The following is a 24,857-nucleotide window of genomic DNA, read 5'->3' as shown; positions in this document are numbered from 1 at the left end:
TTGTTGAACAAGCTCTTAAAAGGAAAAAAAAAACCAGCATTCCCAGGTGCCTCAGCTGCAGATCTAGTAAATAAGTTACATTAACAAGAGCAAAACTCTCATGAGAGCATAGTAGTTTTCTCAAACCAAAAATGTAACTTTGAAATCCAATTTAAACAGTAATCTTTCTGTCAAAATATATGGTTAGATGTGGAATTACACAGTTAAAGCTTGTGATCTTGGATTTGAAGTTCCACAGCTAAGCCTTTTCGGGAAGAGAAAACTCCAGTGTTCTGAAAGGAGCTCCTCTGTAATTAACTGCTATTTGCAGCCATCACTCCAACTCAATAAAGTTCTTTCTTTGGGACTAAATCACTAAACTCAAGGATAAAATTTAAGTAACTCCTATAACTCCTATAATCCTGACATCCCAAAAATTAATAATCTCTCTACAGTAATGATAAATTCTAGTATATTCTTAAATTTTCATATAACCTGCATATCTCTTATATTCAATAGTAAATGGCACGGAAATATTAGCAGGTAAATAGAATGAGAAAGAACACAGCCTCAGTGCAGCTACTTTTTTTTTACCTTACCCCTTTCAGTTTTATTTAAATGCCTGTTTTTCAAAACATTGTAAATAGCAAGGACATGTTTCAAATGAAATAATTTTTAATGCTTGAGTGCTCTTCTGCAAATAACTGTTAAGTTTGCTTAACAAGCATTTCTCTTAACAGCAAATGACAGCAGTTTTGTGAAAGGTGATGTTACATACTGATTTTACAAAATATTTGCTTTGTAGGTTTTGACATTGACACACCAGATGACTTTGGCAGGACTTGTCTTCATGCAGCTGCAGCTGGAGGGTGTGTAAAAAAGCATTTATGCTTTCATATTCAGTGTTTCTTTTTCAATTGTTGATCATTCTTGTTCTTTTTTTTCCTATTATCTCCTCTCTTTTTTTCCTGCCCTCTTCCTTTGGAACTTATGTAATCATGACAATAATTTCAAGATGGATTCTGTCTGCAAACAAAAAATTAATTAACTGTTCAGCTTAAGTTGTTGCTGGAGTACAGTGTCCAAGTATCATCAACCCTACCTTAGCTTTATGTTTGGGGATGAACTGATTCTTTTTTTTTTTAACTCCCATGGATGATGATAAAATTTTTAGAATTTACAGCATTCATGATGGCATGCCTACCTCAGATCACTTTGGGACATGAGATAGAGAGCAGCAACTTTGGGAATTTTTTTTTTTACCAAATCCATAAATAAAAGGTCAGTCTAAATAAACTAAAAGAAATAATTAAATTCCAGAGTTTAGGTGGATGAAGTAGTCAGAACTACTTGCTCATCACTTGAGTTGTGATCCATATTGATTATTGTTATTGTATTGTAGGTTTTCTATAGCAGCTACTCAAAATTGCCTGGAAGAATTGGGTAATAAATTTCATGATACACTTTATGGGACACAAGTACTCCATGATATTGATATTTTCATTTTTCTGTTTGAATGTTGTTTAAGTAATACTGTTAAGTAATCATTCTAAGTCAAAAGTACTTGCTAGATACATCCTTGTTGCAAGTCAAGTGATAAAGGTTAAAATGCTATTTTTTCGTATAAAAACCAAATAATTTATGACACATTCCCTCACTCATCTCCAGTTTAGGAAAGTTACCAAAAACAGTGTTTATACAATAAACAATATAGTACATCTATTATGATGAACATATCTTATTGGAAATTGATTACACTAAAAAGTAAAATATATATGTTTCAACTTACATTTGGCCCTAAAAAATATGCAGTAAAATCTTGCCTTTGTGCTGGAATCCTGGTAGCAAAAGCATGTGACAAGCAGATGTTATTGTTTGTTTGTTTATAAGATCTGAATTTTTAATTGAATTAGGTTCATGTTTATGTGCTTTATGCATGCCATTTTGTATCAATTAAATTTATATATGTGGTCTTGAAATAATTCATATTCTTTATTGATTTGGGCCAGAAATTATGGAATCTCTTTTGCATACAGAAATGTATATACCAAAAATTCCACATTATAGTTTAGTTCCATTAAAACTAACATATGAGATGTACATGTGTAGCAGTTCTGATATTTGTAGAGGCCAATATTAAGGAAATAAAGTTTGCAATCACAAGTAATAGTGTATTAATTTAATAGGAATTTGGAGTGCCTAAATCTTCTGCTAAATACTGGTGCAGACTTCAACAAAAAGGACAGATTTGGAAGGTAAGATATTCCAGATTTTTATATTGGAAAGGGCTGTTAAAAGTATTGCAGTGGCAGCTTATTGATATGTGTCCGAGTCTGTGTTCCAGTTTAAATGTTTTTTTTAATGATATGATGTCTCTAATAGACAATGTTGCAGCATATGTTCTTAAAAGTCACAAACATATTTCATAATCCTGTTTTGTTAGGTAGGTGTTTAGTCTTGTTTTTAAAGACTGAATTTCACATTCAGCTATAATTTTGTGGACCTTTTTTCCTTATAGCAAGGATCTAATGTGTTTAAATTGCTGTCATCCAAGGACATTACTAATGTTTTCCAAATAATGTATTAGTCAAATCTATAAAACTGTGGCTATTTCTAAGCTCTCTTATTAAAATATCTACTATTTTATTATAACTGCTTCACCTTTTCCTTTCATAATATCCATCCCTTTCTGTTTCCCTATTTGAGCTCTGAACTCTTTTGGAATGACATTAATTTCTATTTTTAGTATAGGATTATTTAAGTTTAGATGGCAGGATCAGTACTCATGTAAAATCTCACATCACATAATGGAAAATATGATTTTCTGGGATGTGAAAAGCAGGAGCAGGACTTAAAAGAAAAAAATATGGGCCCAAAGTTGTATTTTGCTTTAAACTCCACTTCCATTATTTCCTGAGAAAAGAACAACTCTCTGTCACAACTTTTGTCATTGAAAGTTGGGGTTTCCTTTTGGTTTGGTTTGGATTTTGGTTTAACATTCATGTTGAATAGAGCAATTTTTTCAGCAGATGAAAAATACTAGTTTGAAATGGAGAGAAATGGGGAAAAGACATTTTAAGGGAGAAGAAAGAGCCTATCTCCTCAAAATCAAAATATTTATAGCAGCAGTCTCTTTTTAAAAATAGAAAATGGAATTCTGAGTCATATTGGTATTTTAAAAATTTTGGCTAAACTGGCATGTTTAGAGAATATTTATTTATTTGAAGCTGGGATGAGTTTTCTCTGAGATTATACTTCAGTGCTAATATTTCATGGTTTTGTTACAAGAAGTCAAGGAATATTACTGCTTCTGCTATTTCAGTATAGATAAAAATAAATAATAATGTTTTTCTCTCTTGGGCAAAATTGTGATTTGTTTAATAAAAATGTCTGTTCGTGCAATTGTTGTATTTTATTTGTGCTATATTCAGTTGTTGTGCAGTTTTTGATTTGTCCATATTTTTCCATGTGGCTTAAAATTACTTAACAGAAAACAGTATTTCTAATGTAAACTGAATTTCCCTCTCTAAGTTTACACAAGAAAATTCACTTTAAGCTTCCTTTAATTTGAAGTTTGTGCATATTTTGACTGGCAAATCTGCTGTATATTGTTCAGCATTGTTAAGTGGTCCCTAGAAAATGCTCCTATTCTTTAGTACTGTAATGATGCATTTTTCACCACAAATAATTATTTAAAAACGTAGAGAGGATTAAAGTTTCACTTTATTTTGCTTTTTCTGTCTTTATAATATTATTTTGCTGTTATTTACCATTGTACTTTTTATTTAAATGTGTACTAAAGAACTCCACTCCATTATGCTGCTGCCAATTGTAATTATCAGTGCCTGTTTGCCCTTGTGGGATCTGGAGCTAGTGTGAATGACCTTGATGAGAGGGGTTGTACACCTCTGCACTATGCAGCTGCATCAGACACAGATGGGAAGTAAGTGGCATGCTTTGTACTAAAGCCTTTCTCATTAGGAACATTTGAGCTGTGAATTTCGTGTGTGTTCTGCCTTCAGATTTGCCAAATGCATTTCTTGTATTTTTAAAGATTAAACTTGAGAGTGGTGTGTGCATTGTATACAAAAGATTTTATGTAAAAAAAAAAATTTCAGAGGAAAAAAATGAACAACGGGGAAATGAATTGTAAAAATTGTATGTCATGTAATGCAGATTTCCTAAATCAGGAATTAATTGGGAATAGAGTTCTTAATCCCATCTGCTATGTAGTGGTTGAGTAAATATCCTTTGTGTGGGTCATTAAGCTAGTTATGGGCAGTAGGGTCATCTTGCCATAAAATCAAATTCCAATGAAGGGTCGATATGAACTTGGTATTTCAATAGAAGGTGCTTTATCTATTTGATGTTTGAGTAAACCAGAGTTGCAATGCCAAACATGGCTATCTCTTGATAGTGTAAATTTTTATAATGCAGTTACACTTTTCTTAATGAAATGCATCCAGAATATTTCATAAATCCACTGATCTCTTACATCTATTTATTTTCTAATCAAAGTCACATTTGACATATCTGTTAATGACTTAAATGCTTATATGCAAACTGTATATAGGTAGCACCAAACTGATGAGTTTACTTAAGCTCCAGACATTGTATATATTGAGGAGACAAGAAAGGCGTCACTTTTTGTGCACACACTCACCTGGGCAGGTCGTGGTGTGCAGCAGCACATTCCACATGCACGCAGTGACACCTTCCCTGGAGAAAGTGCTGCTTCATGCCAAGTAATCTGGTTTTTAATACAGCACCTTTTAAAGGGTGAGGCAGCAATAGGAATTAGGTGGCATAGAAATTATAGATCGGGTTTTGAAGGCTAAATAAATACCTTAATGGCTGTTTAACTTATATATGAAGAATGTGCCTTTTTTATGTAAAGCCAAATTTCAAAATTAAATTGTCTGCTACTTTTTGAAGTAATTTCAATTCCTGCTGCAGCTTGCTGAGATAATTTTACTTTAATTGCCCTCTTACAAGTTGAGCTAGGATTAATTTTAGCTTCACAGTTGCTCTGAAAACCTCCAAACTATAATGGTTTTTAAGATGACATCGTTTTGCCATCTGTCTTACAAAAGGCACAAGTAGGAATGATGATGACAGTACTGCAGAGCTTTGTGAGGTAACTCAAAGCATCATCTCTGGAACCCATGGGCTGTTGCCTTTCTGATTAACATTTGGGTCTCTGGAAGACAGGCTGAAAAGCTGAATGGCCTGAAGGGAAACTTTTTATATTGATGCACCAAGACGAGTAGTAACAGCTGGAAAACCAGTACTGCTCAGCTCATTCAAAACAGGAATGAAGTTAAAAATGGTTACTGGAGTTGGAATATGAAGCCTGGGAAAAAAACATGTCAGGAAACCATCTACATAAGATTCCAGAGATATTTCATGTGCAATTTTATGGTCGTTGTTCAGACATCTTTAAAGACGGATTTTAGAGACAGGGATGTTTTTGTTGAAAATTATTGTCCATTTTATTCCCGCTTGAAAGTATTTTGTATCTTTAACAAATGCTTTTGATCTGGAACAAATACCAGGAAGCCTTATTTTGCCAAGACTTGAGAGAAAAACATGATTTCACAATGAGGTAGAATAAGCAGCATCTTAAAGGCGAATATATTCCGTTTATAATTTTCTAATGGACAGTGTACCAATAAAAATATGGGAAATAAATTTAATTTGCTTGGGCTTTCAGAAAGTTTAATCTCCCCTTTAAGAGACCTGTTGAGGACAGTTAAGTATGCAAAAGATGCAAAGGTAATCTCTCTCTTGGATGCAAAACACCATCAAAAATAATTATCTGGTTTGCACTGGAAAGATTGGGTACTTGAGGATTTTTAGTAGACTTGGCTCCATGCAGCGTATTTAGTGTATTGTAGAAATTTAGGTAGCCGTAACCAGTGACATGTAATATTTATTAATGAACCATGAATGCTAACACAAAATTACTGATCCAAATTAAAAAGAAGGTTAGCTGATTGGACAAATGAAATGTAAGAACTTTAATTCTTACTTAATGAAAATAATTGATTTGTCTTTGGGTTTTCATAAATCTCATCTCATTTTAATTCAAACAAAAACATGCAAGCAACAGTTGTCATTAATGAAATCCAGGTATTTGTGTACTGGACAAATAAAACCTCAATTGATTGGTTAAAACATAGATATGGTCTACAAGTAGCTTTTTATTAGCTATACTGAACTAGTTTTAAAGTTACTTACATCTTACGTTACATACGTTATTCTTTCAAACTCAAGAAATTTTTGCTTTTCCACTACATACTAAGTCCTTGTTTATGCTGGCCAAAAAATGATGGAAGTGAGAGTGCACCTCTGATAAAGAAGTATTTAGTGATCCCAGAGAGAAGAAGGCATGTTGACCCGTTGTACACTTCAGAATAATGAATGACTTCATCAGCAAGTTCAAGGTCATGATCATGACTTTGGAAAATGTTGCTGTAATGATTGACAACATGAAAATATGAGACAGCAGGGTTATTGCTTGCAATCATTTCGTGTGCACACAGGGAGTCTCTTAAAATCAGAAAACTAGTTGTGAGAAAAGAGTGAAACAGAGTGAACTGACTCCCCTGTTTCCCATCCTCATGGGTGAGTGTGGTTGAAACTGGGCTGATCATGTTATGTCTTATAAATTTATCTAGTGAAAGTAAGGAATGGGAAGATACAAGTATGACAAGAACTGAATATTTACTGTATAAATAAATTTTTTAAATAGTGTCTGGTAGTGGAGGCGCGTGTGTGTGTGTGTTACTATGGTGTGCCACCATGAAGAACTGTTTCTCTTCCTTCCATATAACATACAGAAGAAGAGATTAATGCAGAAAAGCATACAAAATAGTAATCACTGATATTAGCAAAGGTAACTGCAGCTGTGTTAGCTAGGAGGCAAGTAGCTATGAAATACTAGTTTTAACCAAGTCGGGTCACTCAGAAGATGCAGGACAGCTGCAGAGAAGGATTATTTCAAATTTTGAAGCTTTGTGATTGACCTTTATGTTTGATGTAATGAGGTAGCTTTCTCTAGTCCTAGCCAATATTGTACATTAAATCAGTGTCCCTGTGTGCTGTATTCTATTTTCCAGTTGAATTGGAACAATTTATCACTTAGCATTAAGTTGAAATTCAGCATTTAGATACATGGTTGCATATGTCAATTTGAATAGGTGCCTGGAATACTTGCTAAGAAACGATGCCAACCCTGGGATCCGGGATAAACAAGGATACAATGCAGTTCATTATTCAGCTGCTTACGGTCATCGCCTATGTCTTGAATTGGTAAGAGAACATATCCTAGGTGAAACAGTAACAGCTGCTCTTACAGGGTGTGATGGAGAGGCCAGGGGATTCCTCCACCTTGGCTGTCAGCTGGGTCAATACTGTTTTTCAGTCTCTGAGCAGATAAATTTAAGCATTTGGTGTTCCTATAATAGATGCAAGGTGAGGAGCTAGAACACCAGATACTGGCTTAAAAAGATGAAAAATTCTGAGATTAAGAGATAACTGGTTGGAGATGTGGGACATTAGTTTTGGTTTGTTTCTTAATTTAGACTACACTACTAATTTATTTTTTTTACTGGTGGCTGAAATAAAATAACCACAGTTTATCCCACTGAGAACTTCTAAGAAATTTCATTAATGTTATTTGAAAGGAGCAAATGAAAATGTGGGGAAAACCTGTAAAGAAAGAGTGCCTTATGAAGTAGTTCATGTAGTTGCAGTAATTACTGACCACATAACAGATTTTCAGATAATAAAGCTGTAGTTAGTTTTTTATTGCTCCCTTTGCAAAAATATCTATGTTATTTGATATGTTGTGTTATACAACTTCAGTATTTTTATTAAAGTTGCACTTTAATATTCAAATGTATTCAAACATGAATTTTGAATGTTTTTAATTACAGATTGCAAGCGAAACGCCGCTAGATGTTGTAAGTGTATTCTTATTTTTTTAAGTACTACTATAGAGCAAAAGGGAACATGTAGTTTAAAAAATTCTGCTTATTTTTTAGACTTATTCATCCATTTATTCAATACATGAATGTATTATTTAATTTCAACTACAATTTAGATTTGATTGGACTTTATCATTTCAAAATAGGAAATTATTTTTTAAGCCATGTGGTTTTTTACTTAAGCAGTTGGATGGCCATGATATAAAAGTGTGATAATGACAATGTCATTGGAATGTATTCGGTGTGCTTCAAATACTTTTAATGTTTTAATTATACTAATGTACTTAATTAAATATGGTCTTGAAAAAGACCCAGAAGTATAACTTTAGAACACATCTGAAAGTCACAAATGGAAATGTATATACATAGATATTTTAATCCTATAATGCTTTTACTTTTTTTGAGTCCATTTTTTCTCTCTGAGAAATGTTTTCTTGTTCTGAGAAATCCATCCTGCCTTCTAGCCTTTCATGTCATTTTCTTGCTGATTTTTCACCTAATCAAAATGCTTACTTGGCTGATGTTTGGGGTTTTATTTCCTGCTGCTACTGTCACCTATCCTTGTCTTCCCTTTGTATTCATCTTTCATATTGTTACTTCAGAAAATGTATTAATTTTAATTTAGTTTCTGATTGAATTATTGCAACATTATGCAAAATTAAACTACTTGGTTTGGACCATGAATATAGGGGAGGTGTTGCAGTTGATTCAAACTCTAAAAGGTTGAAGATCAGGACATCTGTAATTCTATACTACTATTCCTACTTTTTCTCCTTTTCTTTTTCAATCTGTGTATATGGGAAACTGTAGCAATTATTGCTGAGTGTTGTTTCAAAGGTGAGAGGTTTTTGCACTCACTCTGACTTTCTCTCTCTAAGCTGATGGAAACATCAGGCGCTGACATGCTGAATGACACAGACAACAGAGCGCCTATAAGTCCACTGCATTTAGCTGTAAGTTCTCAGTTCTTTTTGATGACAGCTCATCTGGTAGCAAACAGTTGTTGCACAGGTTTATTCATGCTGGATTTTTTCAAAATAGTTTAATAAACAAAATGCAAACATTTACTAATACTCCTGGTTGAGATATACAGGATGATTTTTGCATGCCACTTGAAATTTGCTTCATGAAACAGCTTTCATGTGGAATCTTCTAATTAAAATTTATGCTAATAAAACTTTAATAAGACTTGTTCTATAAGTAATTATGACTTTTTTAATCATTACATTGTTTTACTCTCTTAATTGTTTAGTATGAGAAATGTTTGTCCCCAATACTTTAAGAAAGATTTACACAAGGAGCAATGTAGGACAATGATGAAATTCTGTCTATCCAAAAATATTCAAAATACAGAGTAACCAGCTCAATGTGTAGCTTTGATCTTTTCACTGAATTTAAAGCAATTGAAAAACCACTCTGTGCAAATATACTAAGTCTCATGCAATATATATATATCTCCAAATTAAAAAATAATCTTTGATAGTGGTAAATGAAAGCTATTTGTACTGCTTTTTTATTATAGGTGCTTTTTTTAGTAACTTATGTAAAAAGCTAAAAGGAATTACTTAAGTTTACTTATGTTCCTCACTTGAAATAATCTGAGAATGATGTAACTACAACATAAAGCGATGAAATGTGCAGTAGTCAAAATACTTTTATTTATGCAGATTGAAGACATTATTTTCTGAGAGTAGTTGCAGCTACTCACTGTAAGGATTAAAATAGAAAAAACCCACCAACCTTCTAGCTGAAATGGTGGGATTTTTTAAATTAGTTGTAACTGTTGTAACTACTTATGTGCTGCTTCTGTTGCTCTTCTGCATGCTAAAATAAGAATAATCTCTTTACAGTTTCATTTATGTAGTTCTAGCAAGAAAGGGAAAATGTTAAGGATGGGAAAATTGAAGAATTTTCTTATTGTTGTAGGCCTATCATGGCCACCATCAAGCTCTGGAAGTGCTGGTACATTCACTGCTTGACCTTGATGTGAGGAATAACAATGGAAGGACACCACTGGATCTTGCTGCCTTTAAGGGACACGTGGAATGTGTCGATGTGCTCATTAATCAGGGAGCATCAATCTTGGTAAAAGATTATGTTGTAAAGAGGACTCCAATTCATGCTGCAGGTATGTGCTAGTCACTAACCTCCAAAATTTTGAAGTGGATAATCTGTTTAGAAGTCTCTGTCATTAATGTTCTAAGAAATAATGTTTAGGAACAGAGGATGACTTTTATATGCTGTGCTTAGAAACATGCAGCAAAAGAATTGCAGGGAGGAGCCAGTATTAATCCAATAAACCAGTTGATTCCAAGGAGTGCTGTCCCACACTTCCCTCTGGAAGGATGCATTGTCCTTGTCCATTCAATTGGCTGTGCTGACAGGTGTCAGTGACCACGTCCCTGTGTCTCTTCTCGTCTTTCACGCAGCCCGAGCTGCAGGCCCAAATTTAGATAGGCAAATTGCATTGCCTGGCTTGGCAGTAAAATGTTTCTAAAAATGACTAGAGTCTTGGAGAATTTTGGCAGTTTGAGAAGAGACATGAAAACTTGCTTTGATTTTTTTCCAAGGATTTAAAGGACTCCTGAGCATTTTCAAAATACCAGCAATTCTTTGCAGTATTTTCTTGCTGACTTTCCTGGAAAACATCTCTAGGCCTGCCTTTCTCGGAGTCTAGAATCCACACTATAGTCTTATTTTTTTTCCTGGCATTAAAAATAAGGTTATTAAATTTGGCATTTATAGTAATGGTGTTACAGAAGTGTTGCAGTTAAAATGAGCATTATGTACAAAACATCATCATTCTAACCACTTTATTTGCTGTCCATGAGCACAAGCTGCATTCTTCTATTTGATTGAGCTTGTTTTAAGCATGTCTGTCAGCTACAGAAACATGAATTGTCACTGTGGTTGTGTGGACTGAATACTGCAGCTGTAGGTCAGAAATAATTTCCTTTCCATGAAGCAATCATTTATCTTTCATGAGTTGCATTTAAATTAGATTTCTCAATTTTCTGTTTGCTCTTTTTCCATTTTTTTTAACTGCTTGGTTTATTACATCTATGCATTACATTTCCTTCCCCTTTCTAAATGTGATTTCCATTATTATTTTATAACTATGCACATGCTACACTTGCTAACAAAATCTGACTATGATTTGCTAAGTATGTGTTTGCTGGTGCCTTAAAACAAGCAAAAATTATGCTAATTCCCATATTTTCATGTTCCTTCTGGTGTATGTTGTATAAGCACATATTCCAATTACTTTTAATATGTGCAGCCTCATTTTTATATATATATAACTTTTAAAAATCTGTTGGCAATTTATAGTTGGAATCAGTTGTTTCTGACATGTACAGTTGAGAATACCTGATTTCTGAAATTATTTTCTAATGTCCCTACTATAAGTTATAACAATGGTAAAGCTGTGCAGTGGGTTTTCAAGCTACTGGACTTTAGTCTGAGCAGGTAGGTTGCCGTTGTGTTTTAGCACTCTACTCAAAGGCAATTAATATAAACTCCATATTTTTATCATGTTTTACAGCTACAAATGGTCATTCAGAATGTTTGCGGCTATTGATAGGAAATGCAGAACCACAGAATGCAGTGGACATTCAAGATGGAAATGGACAGTGAGTTTAAATGATGGACATTCTGTTCTACACAAGTTATTGCATTTCGCAAAAGAAAAAGCAAATATTTTACTTATTTTAAAAGGAAATTATTGCAGTAAACATAAACTTGGGAGTGAAAAATGTTCAGTTGGGAGGAAACTAAAATGTGTCTTACTGCGCAGATGCTGTAAAAATGGATTCTAAGTTATTTAATCAGGACTTCTGAACTGGGCATGTTACTTTATTTTCTCCAATCTAAAAAGCAAATGAGTGGAAGGTCACTGATGATGTAAATCTTAACAGTGGTGATTGGAAGGATAACAGTTGTTATACTTGAGCTGAATGCTAGTCTGTTAAATTTCCATGTGCAAATTTCCACTTTCTTTCTGTCTCTGCTTAGGACTCCTTTGATGTTGTCAGTTCTCAATGGGCACACTGACTGTGTGTATTCACTCCTTAACAAAGGAGCAAATGTAGATGCCAAAGATAAGTGGGGAAGGACAGCATTACATAGAGGGGTAAGAGAATATTCCCTTTGTTTCATTCCCAGTTTCCTACATGCTAATTTCAAATAAAGACTTAATATGTAGTGTTAATGAATTTCTCATTATTCTCATCTTACCATTTTAAGTTTTAATTGTATTTGGTTGCATTCAAAAGACAATTCTGCCTGTTTACTGCCTACCTTCAAAATTTCCTTCTAATCTTGCTGTAAATGGTTGACTGGAGAGGTCCTAGAGTATAGTTTTTTGTTGGAAGGAAGGTAGTATTAATGGGAGGAAGAAAAGCATGATGTATGCCACATACCAAATATTTTGTTTTAATAGTGTCTGCCAAATAAGACAATTGAATGAGCCCTAGAGATTAGTAGTTCATTCAGTGTTATTCCAAGAAAATATTTTGTCATAAGTTTTTTAATGCGTTGCTATTTTTCCAACAGAATGGCTGTTTTCAGGAATAAAAATAACAATTTATTTTGCTATGCTTTAAAAATGCAAGAATTTGCCTGAGGTTTGCTTGCTTTAGTAATACACCTTGGCTTTTACACGTGAATATTTTCAAACTGGCCCTTTCCTGTCTCCCTCTCACAGGCAGTTACTGGGCATGAGGAATGTGTGGAGGCATTGCTACAACATGGTGCTAAGTCCTTACTACGAGACTGTAGGGGACGGACCCCCATCCACTTGTCAGCTGCATGTGGCCATATAGGTGTGCTGGGAGCTCTGCTGCAATCAGCCTCTTCTGTGGATGCAGCACCTGCAATGGCAGACAATCACGGCTATACATCACTGCACTGGGCCTGCTATAATGGTAAAATGCTTTAAAATACACCTCTAAAGCTGTTCGTTGATAATGGGGTAAAAGTTATTCATGCTTACAAAAGCAACTTATAAAGACTGTCCTCTTTCAGTTCCTTGCAGTGAATGAGAGAAAATGACATCTTGAAGAGGGATGTATTAACATCTAATACATAAGAGATGTTTACTTTTGTCCTACATTTTTGTCATATACTATCTTACTTTTAAGCCTCAAGGAGTCTTTAAAGAAATTCAGCTTAATACCTTTGAATAGAAATGTGCCACACATCCCAAAAAAATAACTTTCATAGGGAGGAATTGTTTCAGATTAAATCTCTTTTTAAACTTGCTTCATATCAACTATGGTAAGCATAAGAAACTCAAGTATATAAAAGTGATTCAATAAGAATTTAGTCTTTTCTTCACTGATGCTTTTCATGGATTTGAGAGTGAGGGAGGCCTTAAAATGCAGGAAAATCTCTCAGCTCCTTTGCTAAAGATTTTGTTCTGTGTGTTCATTTAGAACACAGTAGAGTTTGTTTTTTATTTCATCTCTGAACAACATGATAGAGAAAAATCAAGAAGAGATTAAACCTGCATTTCAACAATTAATATTAAGTGAATAACTACTGAGCTGATGCAGCTGGGTGATAATTTCAACTAAATGTGGAACAAAAATAAACCTCAAATGGTGTTGTTTTCATAGAGACAAAATGATGAATGTACAGAAGAGTTTGAAATGCAGAGGTGTAAAGAATTAAATTAGGTATTCTGGATGTTCTTCCAGATGCCTGGAAGCATGAGATACCTTATAAATCTCATAAAGTTTACAGTATTACATGTCAGATTGATTTTTCAGAATTCTAAGAATGTATTGGTTCCTAAATGTAGTCCTGTTGAATATAACCAGTCTTTCTTTGAAATTTTCAAGTACAATACTGCTTATTCTAATTTAGATGCATATTTTTCATTGCAAGCTATAGTTAGACCTTTTCCCTTCTTTTCAGTACCTAACTCTTACATTTGCTTTAGGTCACGACAGTTGTGTAGAGCTGCTCCTGGAACAGGAAGTTTTTCAGAAAATGGAAGGAAATTCTTTCAGTCCCTTGCATTGTGCTGTGTAAGGAAGTGCAAAATTATTCTTCATAAATTTCATTGCTATATTTAATAAAAGATTTATCATTCTGTAAATAACAGTCTGTTTAATTCATTTTAGGATAAATGACAATGAAGGTGCTGCAGAAATGTTAATTGATACGCTAGGTGGTGGTATTGTAAATTCAACAGATTCAAAAGGAAGGTAAGAGTGTAAATGCAGAAAGAATGTTTGTAATGTCATACAGTGGCTGTGCTAAATTCTTCAGTTGTTTGGGGATTTTGTATTTGCTATTTAACATTAATTCCTTGTTCCCCCAAATTTATTCTTTGAAGGTTTTTGTTTTATTCTGTGCTAGAAATACACTTCAGATTTTTAAAATCCTGTTCTGATTCAGTAAAGTTGAATTGGCTTTTTATTATACAGGCAACTTAGAGCATTTGAATTTTATTGTGGATAGAGCTTTATGATGCATCTTTTATTTTTGCAGCATCAAATTGTATCTTTGTTATAAACTGCATGGGTGGTGTTAGTTGAAACTAGAAAGGGACTTTTTAAAGGCAGCAGTCACAACTCCAGCAATACTGATTACAAAGGATCAGTGGGAGAAACTGCAGTCTTTTGGATTTGTAGGATCAAAGCCAGGGATGCCCCTTTGAATACAGTAGAAAGCATGGCTGAACATGGCCATATTGTCTTTTGATCTGTTGTAGAACTCCTCTGCATGCAGCAGCTTTTACAGATCACGTTGAGTGTCTACAGCTTCTGCTTGGTCACAGTGCTCAAGTAAATGCTGTAGATTCTTCTGGGAAAACACCTTTAATGATGGCTGCAGAAAATGGACAGACGAATACAGTTGGTAAAGAGAAAGCTTTATATATTTCTGCTCTCAGCTTTGTTAATCTTACTGTGAATGAAGTAGCCTTACAGTTAACATTCTTGTGAATATATTTTGTCAAAATTCTGTTTCCGTTTTGTTGTTTAGATTTTAATGCAAGTCTTTATTTCCCCAGAGGTGCTGGTTAGCAGTGCTAAGGCTGATCTGACTTTGCAAGACAGTTCTAAGAACACAGCTCTCCATTTGGCTTGCAGCAAGGTGTGTGCACGGTCTGACTTACCAGTGCTGAGCTTTGTGTTATCAGGCACTGTTTGAAAGTATTGTTACTTTGAAAAGACTTTCAAAGCAATTTGTGAAGAATATTTGTTATGTGACAGATGTCTGTTCTATGTTAAGGGTCATGAAACTAGTGCCTTGTTAATCCTGGAGAAGATTACAGATAGAAACCTCATCAATGCCACCAATGCAGCCTTGCAAACGTACGTATCAGCAGGGAGGGTGTTTGAAAGACGAGTTCTTGGTGTGTATCTTGGTCATAAATAGGAATATTTTTCAGAATTTATTTTTCAAATTCATTGAATTTTAACTGTTAATAGGTACCAAGAGTTGAACCAACTTGGGATTGAAATGGTATTTTGCTCGTACTTAAAACTATAGATTTTTTTTCTTGTAGATGAACAGGATGATAAATAAAACTTACATGATTGTGATTCATGTGTGGAGTTATGCAATTCACTGAGATGACCTGTGAATTAACACTTTTCTATTTTAAAAATTATCCAGATTTTTCAATTAAAAATTACTTCATTTAACAACTTGAGGCAAACTAAGACTTGGTCTTCAGAGATAGCTACTTTAAAAAAAAACCTTGAAAATAACTGCCTGAAGTGTGCTTTTATTCTTCAGCATGCTTTCTGTTTCATGTTTCAAAGATGAAACATTAAATTCTATTAAATATCATGGAGAACACAATATCCTTAAACCTTCCTGCTGATAATCTCTAAAGTAGAATTATACCTATTTGGTTAACCTGAATCAGAAGGAAACCTTAGAAATGTTGGTATGTCATACCAATCAGGGTGATTCTTCTACTAAAGTGATTCTTCTGCGTTTTTTCCTTTTAGAGAATGCATTTGTGTTACAAGGAATACTTCACACATGATGTGTAGCTGAGTTATGCACATGAATTATTAGACTGCTTCAGTAATGCTATCACATCTAGTAAAAAAAACCAAAACACCAAAAAACACCTTACACTGGAACTTGTAAGCAACTCGTGTATTATTCTGGCCTTACATCCCTTCTGGAATCTTGCTGTATTCAAGCTCATACAGTGCTTCCAAGTATTCCCTAAGATCTGCTTGAATTAAGGAGTTAAAATAGTAAGAATTCTTCCTTTGCTTTTGCTGCTCACCATGGTGCACCTTAGGCAGCATTAAATTACCAGAAAGCAGGAAAGGATTGATTGCCTCATTTCCAGCTTTAAGCAAAGATGTCTTGGGAGAAGGAAAAGCAAAAAGGAGATGGGAACAGATGTGGGAAAGTATGCTGCCACAGGCTCATGTAATTCCACCCACATGCCTTGGCTCAAATAGTTTGATCAAGAGATGTCAAGGGATAAAATAGGTATATGTTTGCACCTCCATGGAGAGTTCATATAAATTGCAAGGTTTTAACAGTTGTTTAAAATATTACTGCTTTAGAAATGTTTCATAACTAAATTGACTTTCTGAACAGCTTAAAAAATCTCCTTCTTTGTGCCAAGATAAGCATTAAAATTGTTGGTCTCTACATTAAAATTATTTTAATTACTGTACATTTTTCAGTATATCTGTGGAGTGTGGTCGTTCTTGAATTTTTAATACTTGAATGTAAGCACCATAAATACATTTGCTCCAGTTTATATCTTTTGCATTTCTGATATCTAAGTAAGGCATTTATTTTCAACTCAAAATATAGCTTATAGTTAATTCAAACAACTTCAGAAATCTTAGAATGAATGAAGAACAATATAAAGCAGAAAGGAAGTGAACTGATTATTCTGTTTCCTGCTGAGTGATAGTAAGGTTTTATTTAATCCAGTGGGAACCAATTTTGAAAAACTGTTGCATTTGAAAAAGATATAATTAGAATATTTGAGATAAAGATACACTTTCCTTCATAGAGCAAGTCAACACAAAATTGACTTATGGTTAGTAGTTTGAGGTTTTGAAAAATAATTTGCTTTTCTTGCTTCATGCATTATACTGTGAAATATTTTTTCATCTCTAATCATAATGGAATATATTGGTTTCTAGAAGGCAGATTGATAAAGTGCTTCTGCATCTCTTATGAGCATTTGCATGTATCACAAACAACTGCCACTCTGCTGTTAGAGCTCCAGTGACTGATGGCAGTGATATGCAGTAACTCTCAGATGTGACAGTATCTGTTACAGCAGTTGAGTGGGGGATTTATCAACAGTAGGGTGCCAAGTGTTTCTGACTTTTTAACATGATAAAGTCCTTAAGCAGGCACATATTTACTAGCAGCTGCTTTCTCACTCCATGCTGCCATGGAAGGAAGGGAGTTCACAATTGGTATTGTAGAGTTTCTTTGCAATAAGAAAAGAGATTTGCTGAGTTTCCCATCTTAGTCATTGCATTTACAATATTTATATAATGTGTAAGTAACATAGAAGTATTGCATTTAACTAGATGCAAGCTACCTATCTTACTTAATGATTTGTTCTAAGGTTTATATATGAGTTTGCTTGTCTTCACAGACCTCTGCATGTTGCTGCTCGAAATGGACTAACGGTTGTAGTTCAAGAGCTTTTAGGGAAGGGAGCAAGTGTACTTGCTGTAGATGAAAATGGTAAGAAAATCTAACTTTGTTTCCCTGTAAGGAACTGTGGTTCTAAACTCCCTGAAAAGCAGTGACTCTGGAAACTTCAGATGAACCTTGCAGTAGGTTGCCCTCACAGAAAAAAATGCATTGGTGGTGGATCATTTTAGCAAAGCAGCAGAATTGTAGGGAGAGTGAAAACTTTCAGAACGATGCAAGTCACAGCACAGAAATGTTAGGTTTGCATTTGTAGTTTTATGATGCACTATAAAAGTAGTTTTATGATGCGCCTATAAATGCACTCACTTTGGCATACCAAAAATAGTCAGAAAAACATAATACTCTAAGTAAAATATTACTTTCAGCTGTTAAGAAGCTGGATTGAATTGCTCTTCGTTTTGTCACAGTAGGTATATTGGTGTTAGCTTTTAAAAGCTAGGGTGATTTACAATTCACAATTACTGTTCTCAAGCTTCTGGCTCTTCAGAGTTTTTTGGCACAAAGTAGTAAGAAGTAACTGCTTTATCACAAGAATAAATCCTTCATCTTCTAAGAACAAAAGAAAATTAGATTTACTGACTAATTCACGTATTTTCATGTAAGATATCTGTGGTCCTCTGAAGCTGTGCTTTTAAATATGTAAGGCTCTGTCTCTTATGCCATGAAAGAGCTGGGATTTGGGGAGGGGTGAGGCAATGGATTGTTTGCTTTTTGGCTTTGTGTGATTTGTTTTTAGGTTTTTACTACAAAAGTGACGGGCCTCATTAATAGTTCTAATTATATTTACAGTTTGGAAAGTTTTTCCTCTTTTAATGTTCACTGTGACTTTGCGTGTTTCTCAAATTGCACTGCCTAATGTGACATGGGTGACTTAAAGATCATTCCTTGCCTAAAATAGGTCACTAGAGTAAGCACTAAAAGAAACTCCCTAAAATGAAAAGATAGGAAGATAGATATATATATATATATATATATATATATTTGTTTTTGGTTTTTTTGTTGGGTTTTTTTTGTTGTTGTTTTGTTTTGTTTTTTTGTTTCTCATCACATGTATGCTGACTGGAGGCATTTGCATTTTTGTGGGCTTCTCATATACAGCCAACCAGTCCCTTGTTAGGATAGATCTTTGACATAACAGAGGAAAAACATTTGTGTCAAAGTACCCTGACAGCCTGGGGATCTAAAAATCTTCTTTTTAATTCTGCTCACATATTAAATTTTAAAGTAAGTCGGTCTGAGCGTTATCTAATATTTTTCCCCACTGTAGTTCTTTCTAATAGCAATTGCTATGTTTATAAAATTTTAAGCAGCTTTGAGAATATATCAAGCAGCCTTGATGAATTCTTTTTTGACTGAAGAAGTAGGTAGTGGAATATTTTGGATCACAACACTGTCATTCTGGCATAGTCCAGATAAGTTCAGGGATCTGCCAAACAAGATTGGCATTTCATACAGAATTAGATGATACGGGAGTTTAGTTTTAGTTTTAGAAAGTTTTAGTTTTTTACATGGAAGCTTGTCTTGATAAATGGAACATGTAACCAGCATAGCCTCAGCTGTTATGGAGTGATGATCCACTTTTTGTTTTTGAATTTGTCTCTTTCTGTAGAAACTACATTGACTTTTTGCAAGCAGTCCCTATTTGTATCTATAGCTGTATAAATTCAGTCCTCTGCTGCTATATCTGAGCTATAGATCATTATTGAAAAATATGAGCTTTGAAAAAAACCAGCATCACTCCAGTTACCTGCATGTCAGTTTATAAATAGTTTACAAAATTTTTAAAACTCTAAATTTGAAGTCATGCCGCTTTTGTCATAGAGCATCTCTTAAAGTGGTGAGATCATTTTTGTTTAAGAACTAATGTCAGTAGAAAAAATTTAATCCGCTTGGTTATTAGGAGATTAAATGCAGCTGAAACAGCAGTTTAACTGTCCAATATACTTCCCGAAAGCAGTTGTGTCCAGGGTTCATTCTCAGCTCTGTATCAGTTCTTCTTCAAATTTCTTTTTTTTTTCCCCATTTTTCTGCACTAGTCATCATCAAACTGCCATCACCTTTATCTACAAAAATTCTGTTGAATTGGACATTATTCATGCAAATTTACCTGTCTAAAAGGAAATTCCAGGCTTTTTCTTTCATTTGACACCATATAAAGATTTATTTTGTCACTCAACCAACTTTTCAGGGGTTTTTTGTTTTTAGTGGTTTTTTTCCTTACTATTTAACTTGTACTTCAGTTTATATTGGAGATGTCCAGTTTCCTGGAAGGATTTTTCTGTAAGTGCTTGTAAGATGACTTCTGCCTCAGACTGTCATCTCTTTCCTAGTGTTAATACCTCATTCAGTTGATCCTGAGAACTCTCATTGCACTGACCACATTAACAACCCCCTGATTTTCCTGTAGACGCCTTTCTAGCAACTTTCAAACCAAAGGGAGGGAGCAGCTCTGTGTTTGGGCAGGGGGAGCCCCAGCCTTAAGTCAGTGTCTATCATTCTACTTCTATTGCCCCATCTACAAATGAAGATAGTAAATATTTTGTTGTTGTTCTGTGAAGCATTATGCAGGTACAAGTGCAGATTTTGGGGACCATTACAGGAGAGCTGGGTAAGAGTATTTCAGTGGAGTCAGTTCATTTGCCAACATTATCTTCAAAGGAAATATAAAGTATTTATATCTGCTGTTTCCCTGACTTATGAGTTATCACTCTGCAGTTATGTGACATAAAATTAGAGTTTGTTCTTATAAATTTGAATTTGATGTAGTAGAGTTAAAATAAGTTAATATGGTGGAAGACACAGATGTCAGCCTCCTGTGGTGTAAGCAGTTACTTTGTCATGCTATGTCTAAGGCAAGAATAAAACTGGGGTATTTCATTCCTGCTTATGAAAGCCAGAAGCTTGAGACCTACAATTGTACATTAACTATAAACACAGTGTTTAGAGAACAGAGAACTTCTAATAGAAGCAAGTATTTTGTTTAGTCCTTAGATTGACCTTTTTATGATGAACTGGGATGCTCTGCTTCAGAAAGAATATGAGTATTCAAGACCCTAGAAGTCTTTAAAAGGGGGGAGGGGGAAGGGGGCAAACAAACAAAACTCTTAAAAATAGCAGGTGTCTGCTTGTTGTTTGTTTTGTTTTTTGTTTTTGTTAACTGTTATCAAGTCACATTAGTGAAAGGAATGGTGAGGAATATGACCAACATGAATAAACTTACTTTGTGTGTCATCTTACCTTCATACAACCTCTAGCAACTGTAGATATTAAATGGTGTGCATCTGAGTATCGGTTCTGAGCCTTCTGTTCTGCCTTACATGCCTGAAATGCAGTCATGATCCAGGTGTGGCGAGCTCTGGCCCTTGCTTCTGAATCCTCTCAAAATGTATCTCTTCTGCAGACTGTCACTGTTAACTCTGAGCTGTTTAAGTGCTGTGGTACCTTACTAACAATGAAAACATCCGCTGCGCTGCACTTCTGTCCGGCCCTATCGCATGGTCAGCTGGTGCGTTCTGTGCTTGACTTATCTGTGTTTCCTTGGATTGTGTGCTCCTTTGGGCAGGGACTCTTGTCTTGCTCTATTCAAAGCATCAAGCACAAGGTCTGTCCTGAGCAAATAATAAATAGTTCAACTGCAAGACTGTCCCCTGCTTGCTGTTTCCTTAATTTCTAGCTACAGTTATTTTCCATAATGTGCTTTCTGGTATAATACTTACGTGCTATTTTACAGTACAGTAACTGCTCCTGAGCTCTAGCCTAAAACTTGATCTGGACCTACTTCTAAAGTAAAGATGATTCCTTTGAAGTAGTTGAAACACTTGCTGGTAGAATGAGCATTGCCTTATTTTCCGGGCCTTCCTAGAGTCTGGATAGAAGTCTATCATGCACTTTGCATTAAAGCCATCTATTATTTAAAATTACTTGTGTGCTTTTTACTTGGATGTTGTGCACCTTAAAGTTGTGGACTTTGGGGTAGTGCAGAACTTCAGACTCTCAAATGTACCTGAATATGAGTCTTCCTTTTGAGCTCGTTTGTGGGCATTTCTGTCCCACACACACAGAGATGCTGCAGGGTGACCTGGGCAGACACTGCCAGGTGGAGCCAGGAAGGGGAACTTGTCCTGCTCTTGGCAGCAGAATTAGCTGTGATCTGTGGTTGTACTTAGGAGACTGCCCTGCTTTTAGGGCTGCCAGTGGCACCACCAAGTTCAGTCCCTTGGTGCCATAGATGCACTGAGACCTGTGCCAGAACTCACCCTCAGGCGTCGTCTGAATGGTTAAGCCTGAAGACAGGAGCAATGCACGGATCTCTGCTGAGGAGAATTTGAAGCATTTTTCTTGACATTGAAAGAATAGAGGGAAGTACACAGAGAAGGGGAAGCTGCAGAAGGAACAATGGTGGAGGCTTATTAGAGCCACAGAAACCCAGAAGAGATGTCACAGCTACTTGACCTGACTGCAAATCATTCCATAGCCTGAGACCTCCTGCATTTGGGGGTTGTCACAGCACCAATGCCTGGCAGAAGTTTGGTTGGACTAGTTGGGCAACCAAGAGGTCTCCTTGCAAGTTCTAGCTTGCTAACCCAGCTGGCATTTCCTCAAACTTCTCTGGATTTCTTAATTGATACTGTGCAAATAAAAATTAGGCATTGGCTTTATAATTTATATTATTGAATATTGCAATAAAGTATAGGTTAATTGCGCTCTGCCTCTTCAATTGACTGGCCTTGATCCTTTAGCCAGCTTGTTACTGAGATGGCACAGTATTATTAAAGTAACTGTCTGTGATGAACAGCTGTGGTGGAGATTCTGGATGAAGAAACATTTGAGCTGTAGTTTGTGCAGTAGCTCTTTAGTGAATGCCATCACCTATCCCTGTTGGCTGCTTCTAATTGTCTCTCCTCAGCTAGGTGACTTCCTCACCATTTTCAGATCTGGGCTTTTCTCACTGGCCTAGAGTGTTTGGCTGTGCTTAACAAAGCAATTCCATCTTTTTTGCAAAGCCCATTAATTTCAATATTGGTTTTGTAACCAGAAGTTTAAAAATACTAATTGATAATGCATTTATTCCTTTTGTTTTGTTTTGTTTCTTAAACAGTGCGGAACTAAGCAATGTAAAATACTTTTGCAGCTGACAGAATGTATGAACTTGGAGAAATTTGTCCATGGTCTTTATTTTAAACGAAGGTTTTGTTTTCTCTTGGTTTGTAGGTTACACGCCGGCTTTGGCCTGTGCGCCCAACAAGGACGTGGCCGATTGCCTGGCTCTCATCCTGGCCACCATGATGCCTGTTTCATCGAGCAGCACATTGCCCTCCCTCACCTTCAATGCCATTAATCATTACACCAACACCTCAAAAACTGTCACCTTTGACTCCTTGCCAATCATGAGGAGTGACCACAGCTCCTACTGTACTTTCAACAACATTGGCAGGGAAGGTGGCTATCCCTACACAGAAGAAGACGAGCTCAATGACTCAGATTCTGAGACCTATTAGAAGATACTTTTTGTAGGTCTGAGTGAACCCTCACGCTGGAAGGTCAGACTCATGCTATCAGAAAGCTGATGCTGTTTGAATACGGAAGGAGGACACACCTTTGAGAAGATGTTTTTTATCGTGGTTGCATATAAAAAAAATCTGTGAGACTCTAGGAAGATTTTTAAGAGCATATTTTGCAGAAGAAGCATAAATTCTTGAAAAAGTACTTGGAATCCATGGCAAAAAAAGAAAAATAAAGAATGTCAAAACTGTTTTATTTAACTGTATTCTACCATTCTGTTTTTGGTGCCAGGAGTAATTCCTGCAGACTGGGCACCCAACTTGGTGTAAATGAACAACACTATTGTACAAGAGAAAAGATGCTAGATTCAAATGCTCTCAATAAACCTAAAACCATTTTGAAGGCAATAAATTAGTTTGGTACAGTAGGCATTGTTTGTGCTGCAAATTGCCAAAGGACCAAATAACTTAAAGATTTTTTTAATTAAATACGTTTTTGTGGAAACTGGAATAGGTTATTTGAGAAGTTATTTCAACCAAACCTTAATTACTTCTGGAAAAGAAGCTTAAATTTGGGTTTAAATGTTGAATTTTATTTTTTTTAAATCATCTGAAAGCCTTCCGACACTATTAAATGTACCATGACAGAAAGCAGATATGCTTTTAAGTTTTATTTTATTTTTCTTTCAGGTGAAATGAAAATGATCTGTCATACTTTTATAATACTAAAATTAAACCAGCTAACAAGGTGAAGTCAGGGTGAAAAATGTACAGTGTAATAAGGGAAGGAAGGGGGGGTGGGAGATGTGGGAGGGAAGAAGTAATTGTTGCACAGTTACAGAATTTTTTTTTAAACTTTTGGGTTTTGGATGGAATTCTTCTTAATTTAAAAATACACGAGTAACTTGGAAACTATGAAACTGCATAAAAAATTGAATTGATATGTCTTGATAACCCTCTTGTGGCTGAGAGTTCAGTAATTTATCTACTTCCTTACATCATAAATTTGTATGTAAGATTAAAATTGTATATCCCCGTCACATTTTTCTTTTTTAATCCCAGGTTTGCAGAGGGGGAGGGAGGAGGGGAGGTGAATTTAAAAGTATAATTCCCTAATAGAGAAAAAAGTACAGTGTCTGGTCTGTGGGAAGAGCTGTGTATCTTTGTTGTGCTCCATTTAGAAAATAAACAGCAGAAACAGGTCCCTGTAATGTAGTTCAGACTTGCCCAATTTTTTTTTTTAATTTATAACAGACTACTGTGGTTTTTTTAATTGCCTGATGAATGAAAAACTGACATAAGTAAGCTGAAGTTTTGTCTGTTAAATATGAATTTACTTTATTTGGCTCTGCTTCAACTATAACTGTTACTTTTCAAGTGAATTTGTTTATGTACATGCAAGGAATCCTTGCGTGTCCTGCAAAGTACAAATAAATTACTACAAACTGATTCCAATTTCATTTTTATCCTTTTTTTGTATTGTGAAACTGGAAATCTTTGATATTGTAAATTAACAGCTGCTTTTTTGAACATAGTGTGGAAACATGGGACAATATTTTGATCTATTTGATAATTTTGTGGGGTTTTTGAAGAATTAATGAGCATGTACATAGAAATAGTGACTGCTTGAATACTGTATTTACCTGCACTCTTTCAGTACTTCAAGATTCCTGTATATTTTACAGAGTATAATAAAACCCAAATGTGAGTTCTA

At 35.0% G+C, this 24,857-nt stretch overlaps 1 protein-coding gene across 4 annotated transcripts in view; it reads left to right on the top strand.

The window, feature by feature from the left end:
• Positions 1–24,857, top strand: part of ANKRD28 (ankyrin repeat domain 28) — a 122,271-nt gene extending 97,414 nt beyond the window's left edge. For 3 of the 4 annotated variants that reach the window (XM_033053583.2, XM_033053574.2, XM_033053565.2), the window contains exons 12-28: positions 785–848; positions 2,166–2,234; positions 3,782–3,922; positions 7,182–7,293; positions 7,920–7,946; positions 8,849–8,923; positions 9,897–10,098; positions 11,515–11,602; positions 11,985–12,102; positions 12,676–12,895; positions 13,915–14,002; positions 14,099–14,182; positions 14,692–14,837; positions 14,992–15,074; positions 15,213–15,295; positions 17,581–17,672; positions 22,854–24,857. In XM_033053583.2, coding sequence (XP_032909474.1) covers positions 785–848; positions 2,166–2,234; positions 3,782–3,922; positions 7,182–7,293; positions 7,920–7,946; positions 8,849–8,923; positions 9,897–10,098; positions 11,515–11,602; positions 11,985–12,102; positions 12,676–12,895; positions 13,915–14,002; positions 14,099–14,182; positions 14,692–14,837; positions 14,992–15,074; positions 15,213–15,295; positions 17,581–17,672; positions 22,854–23,140 — 1,979 coding nt within the window. In that variant the 3' untranslated portion in view covers positions 23,141–24,857. Of the gene's footprint in view, positions 1–784; positions 849–2,165; positions 2,235–3,781; positions 3,923–7,181; positions 7,294–7,919; positions 7,947–8,848; positions 8,924–9,896; positions 10,099–11,514; positions 11,603–11,984; positions 12,103–12,675; positions 12,896–13,914; positions 14,003–14,098; positions 14,183–14,691; positions 14,838–14,991; positions 15,075–15,212; positions 15,296–17,580; positions 17,673–21,042; positions 21,148–22,853 lie in introns of all 4 variants that reach the window. The other variant, XR_004417215.2, reaches the window with a different exon arrangement.

This window comes from Catharus ustulatus, chromosome 1 (genome assembly GCF_009819885.2).
Source record: "Catharus ustulatus isolate bCatUst1 chromosome 1, bCatUst1.pri.v2, whole genome shotgun sequence".
Classification (NCBI taxonomy): Eukaryota; Metazoa; Chordata; class Aves; order Passeriformes; family Turdidae; genus Catharus; species Catharus ustulatus.
This window is presented reverse-complemented; position numbering and strand designations above follow the sequence as displayed.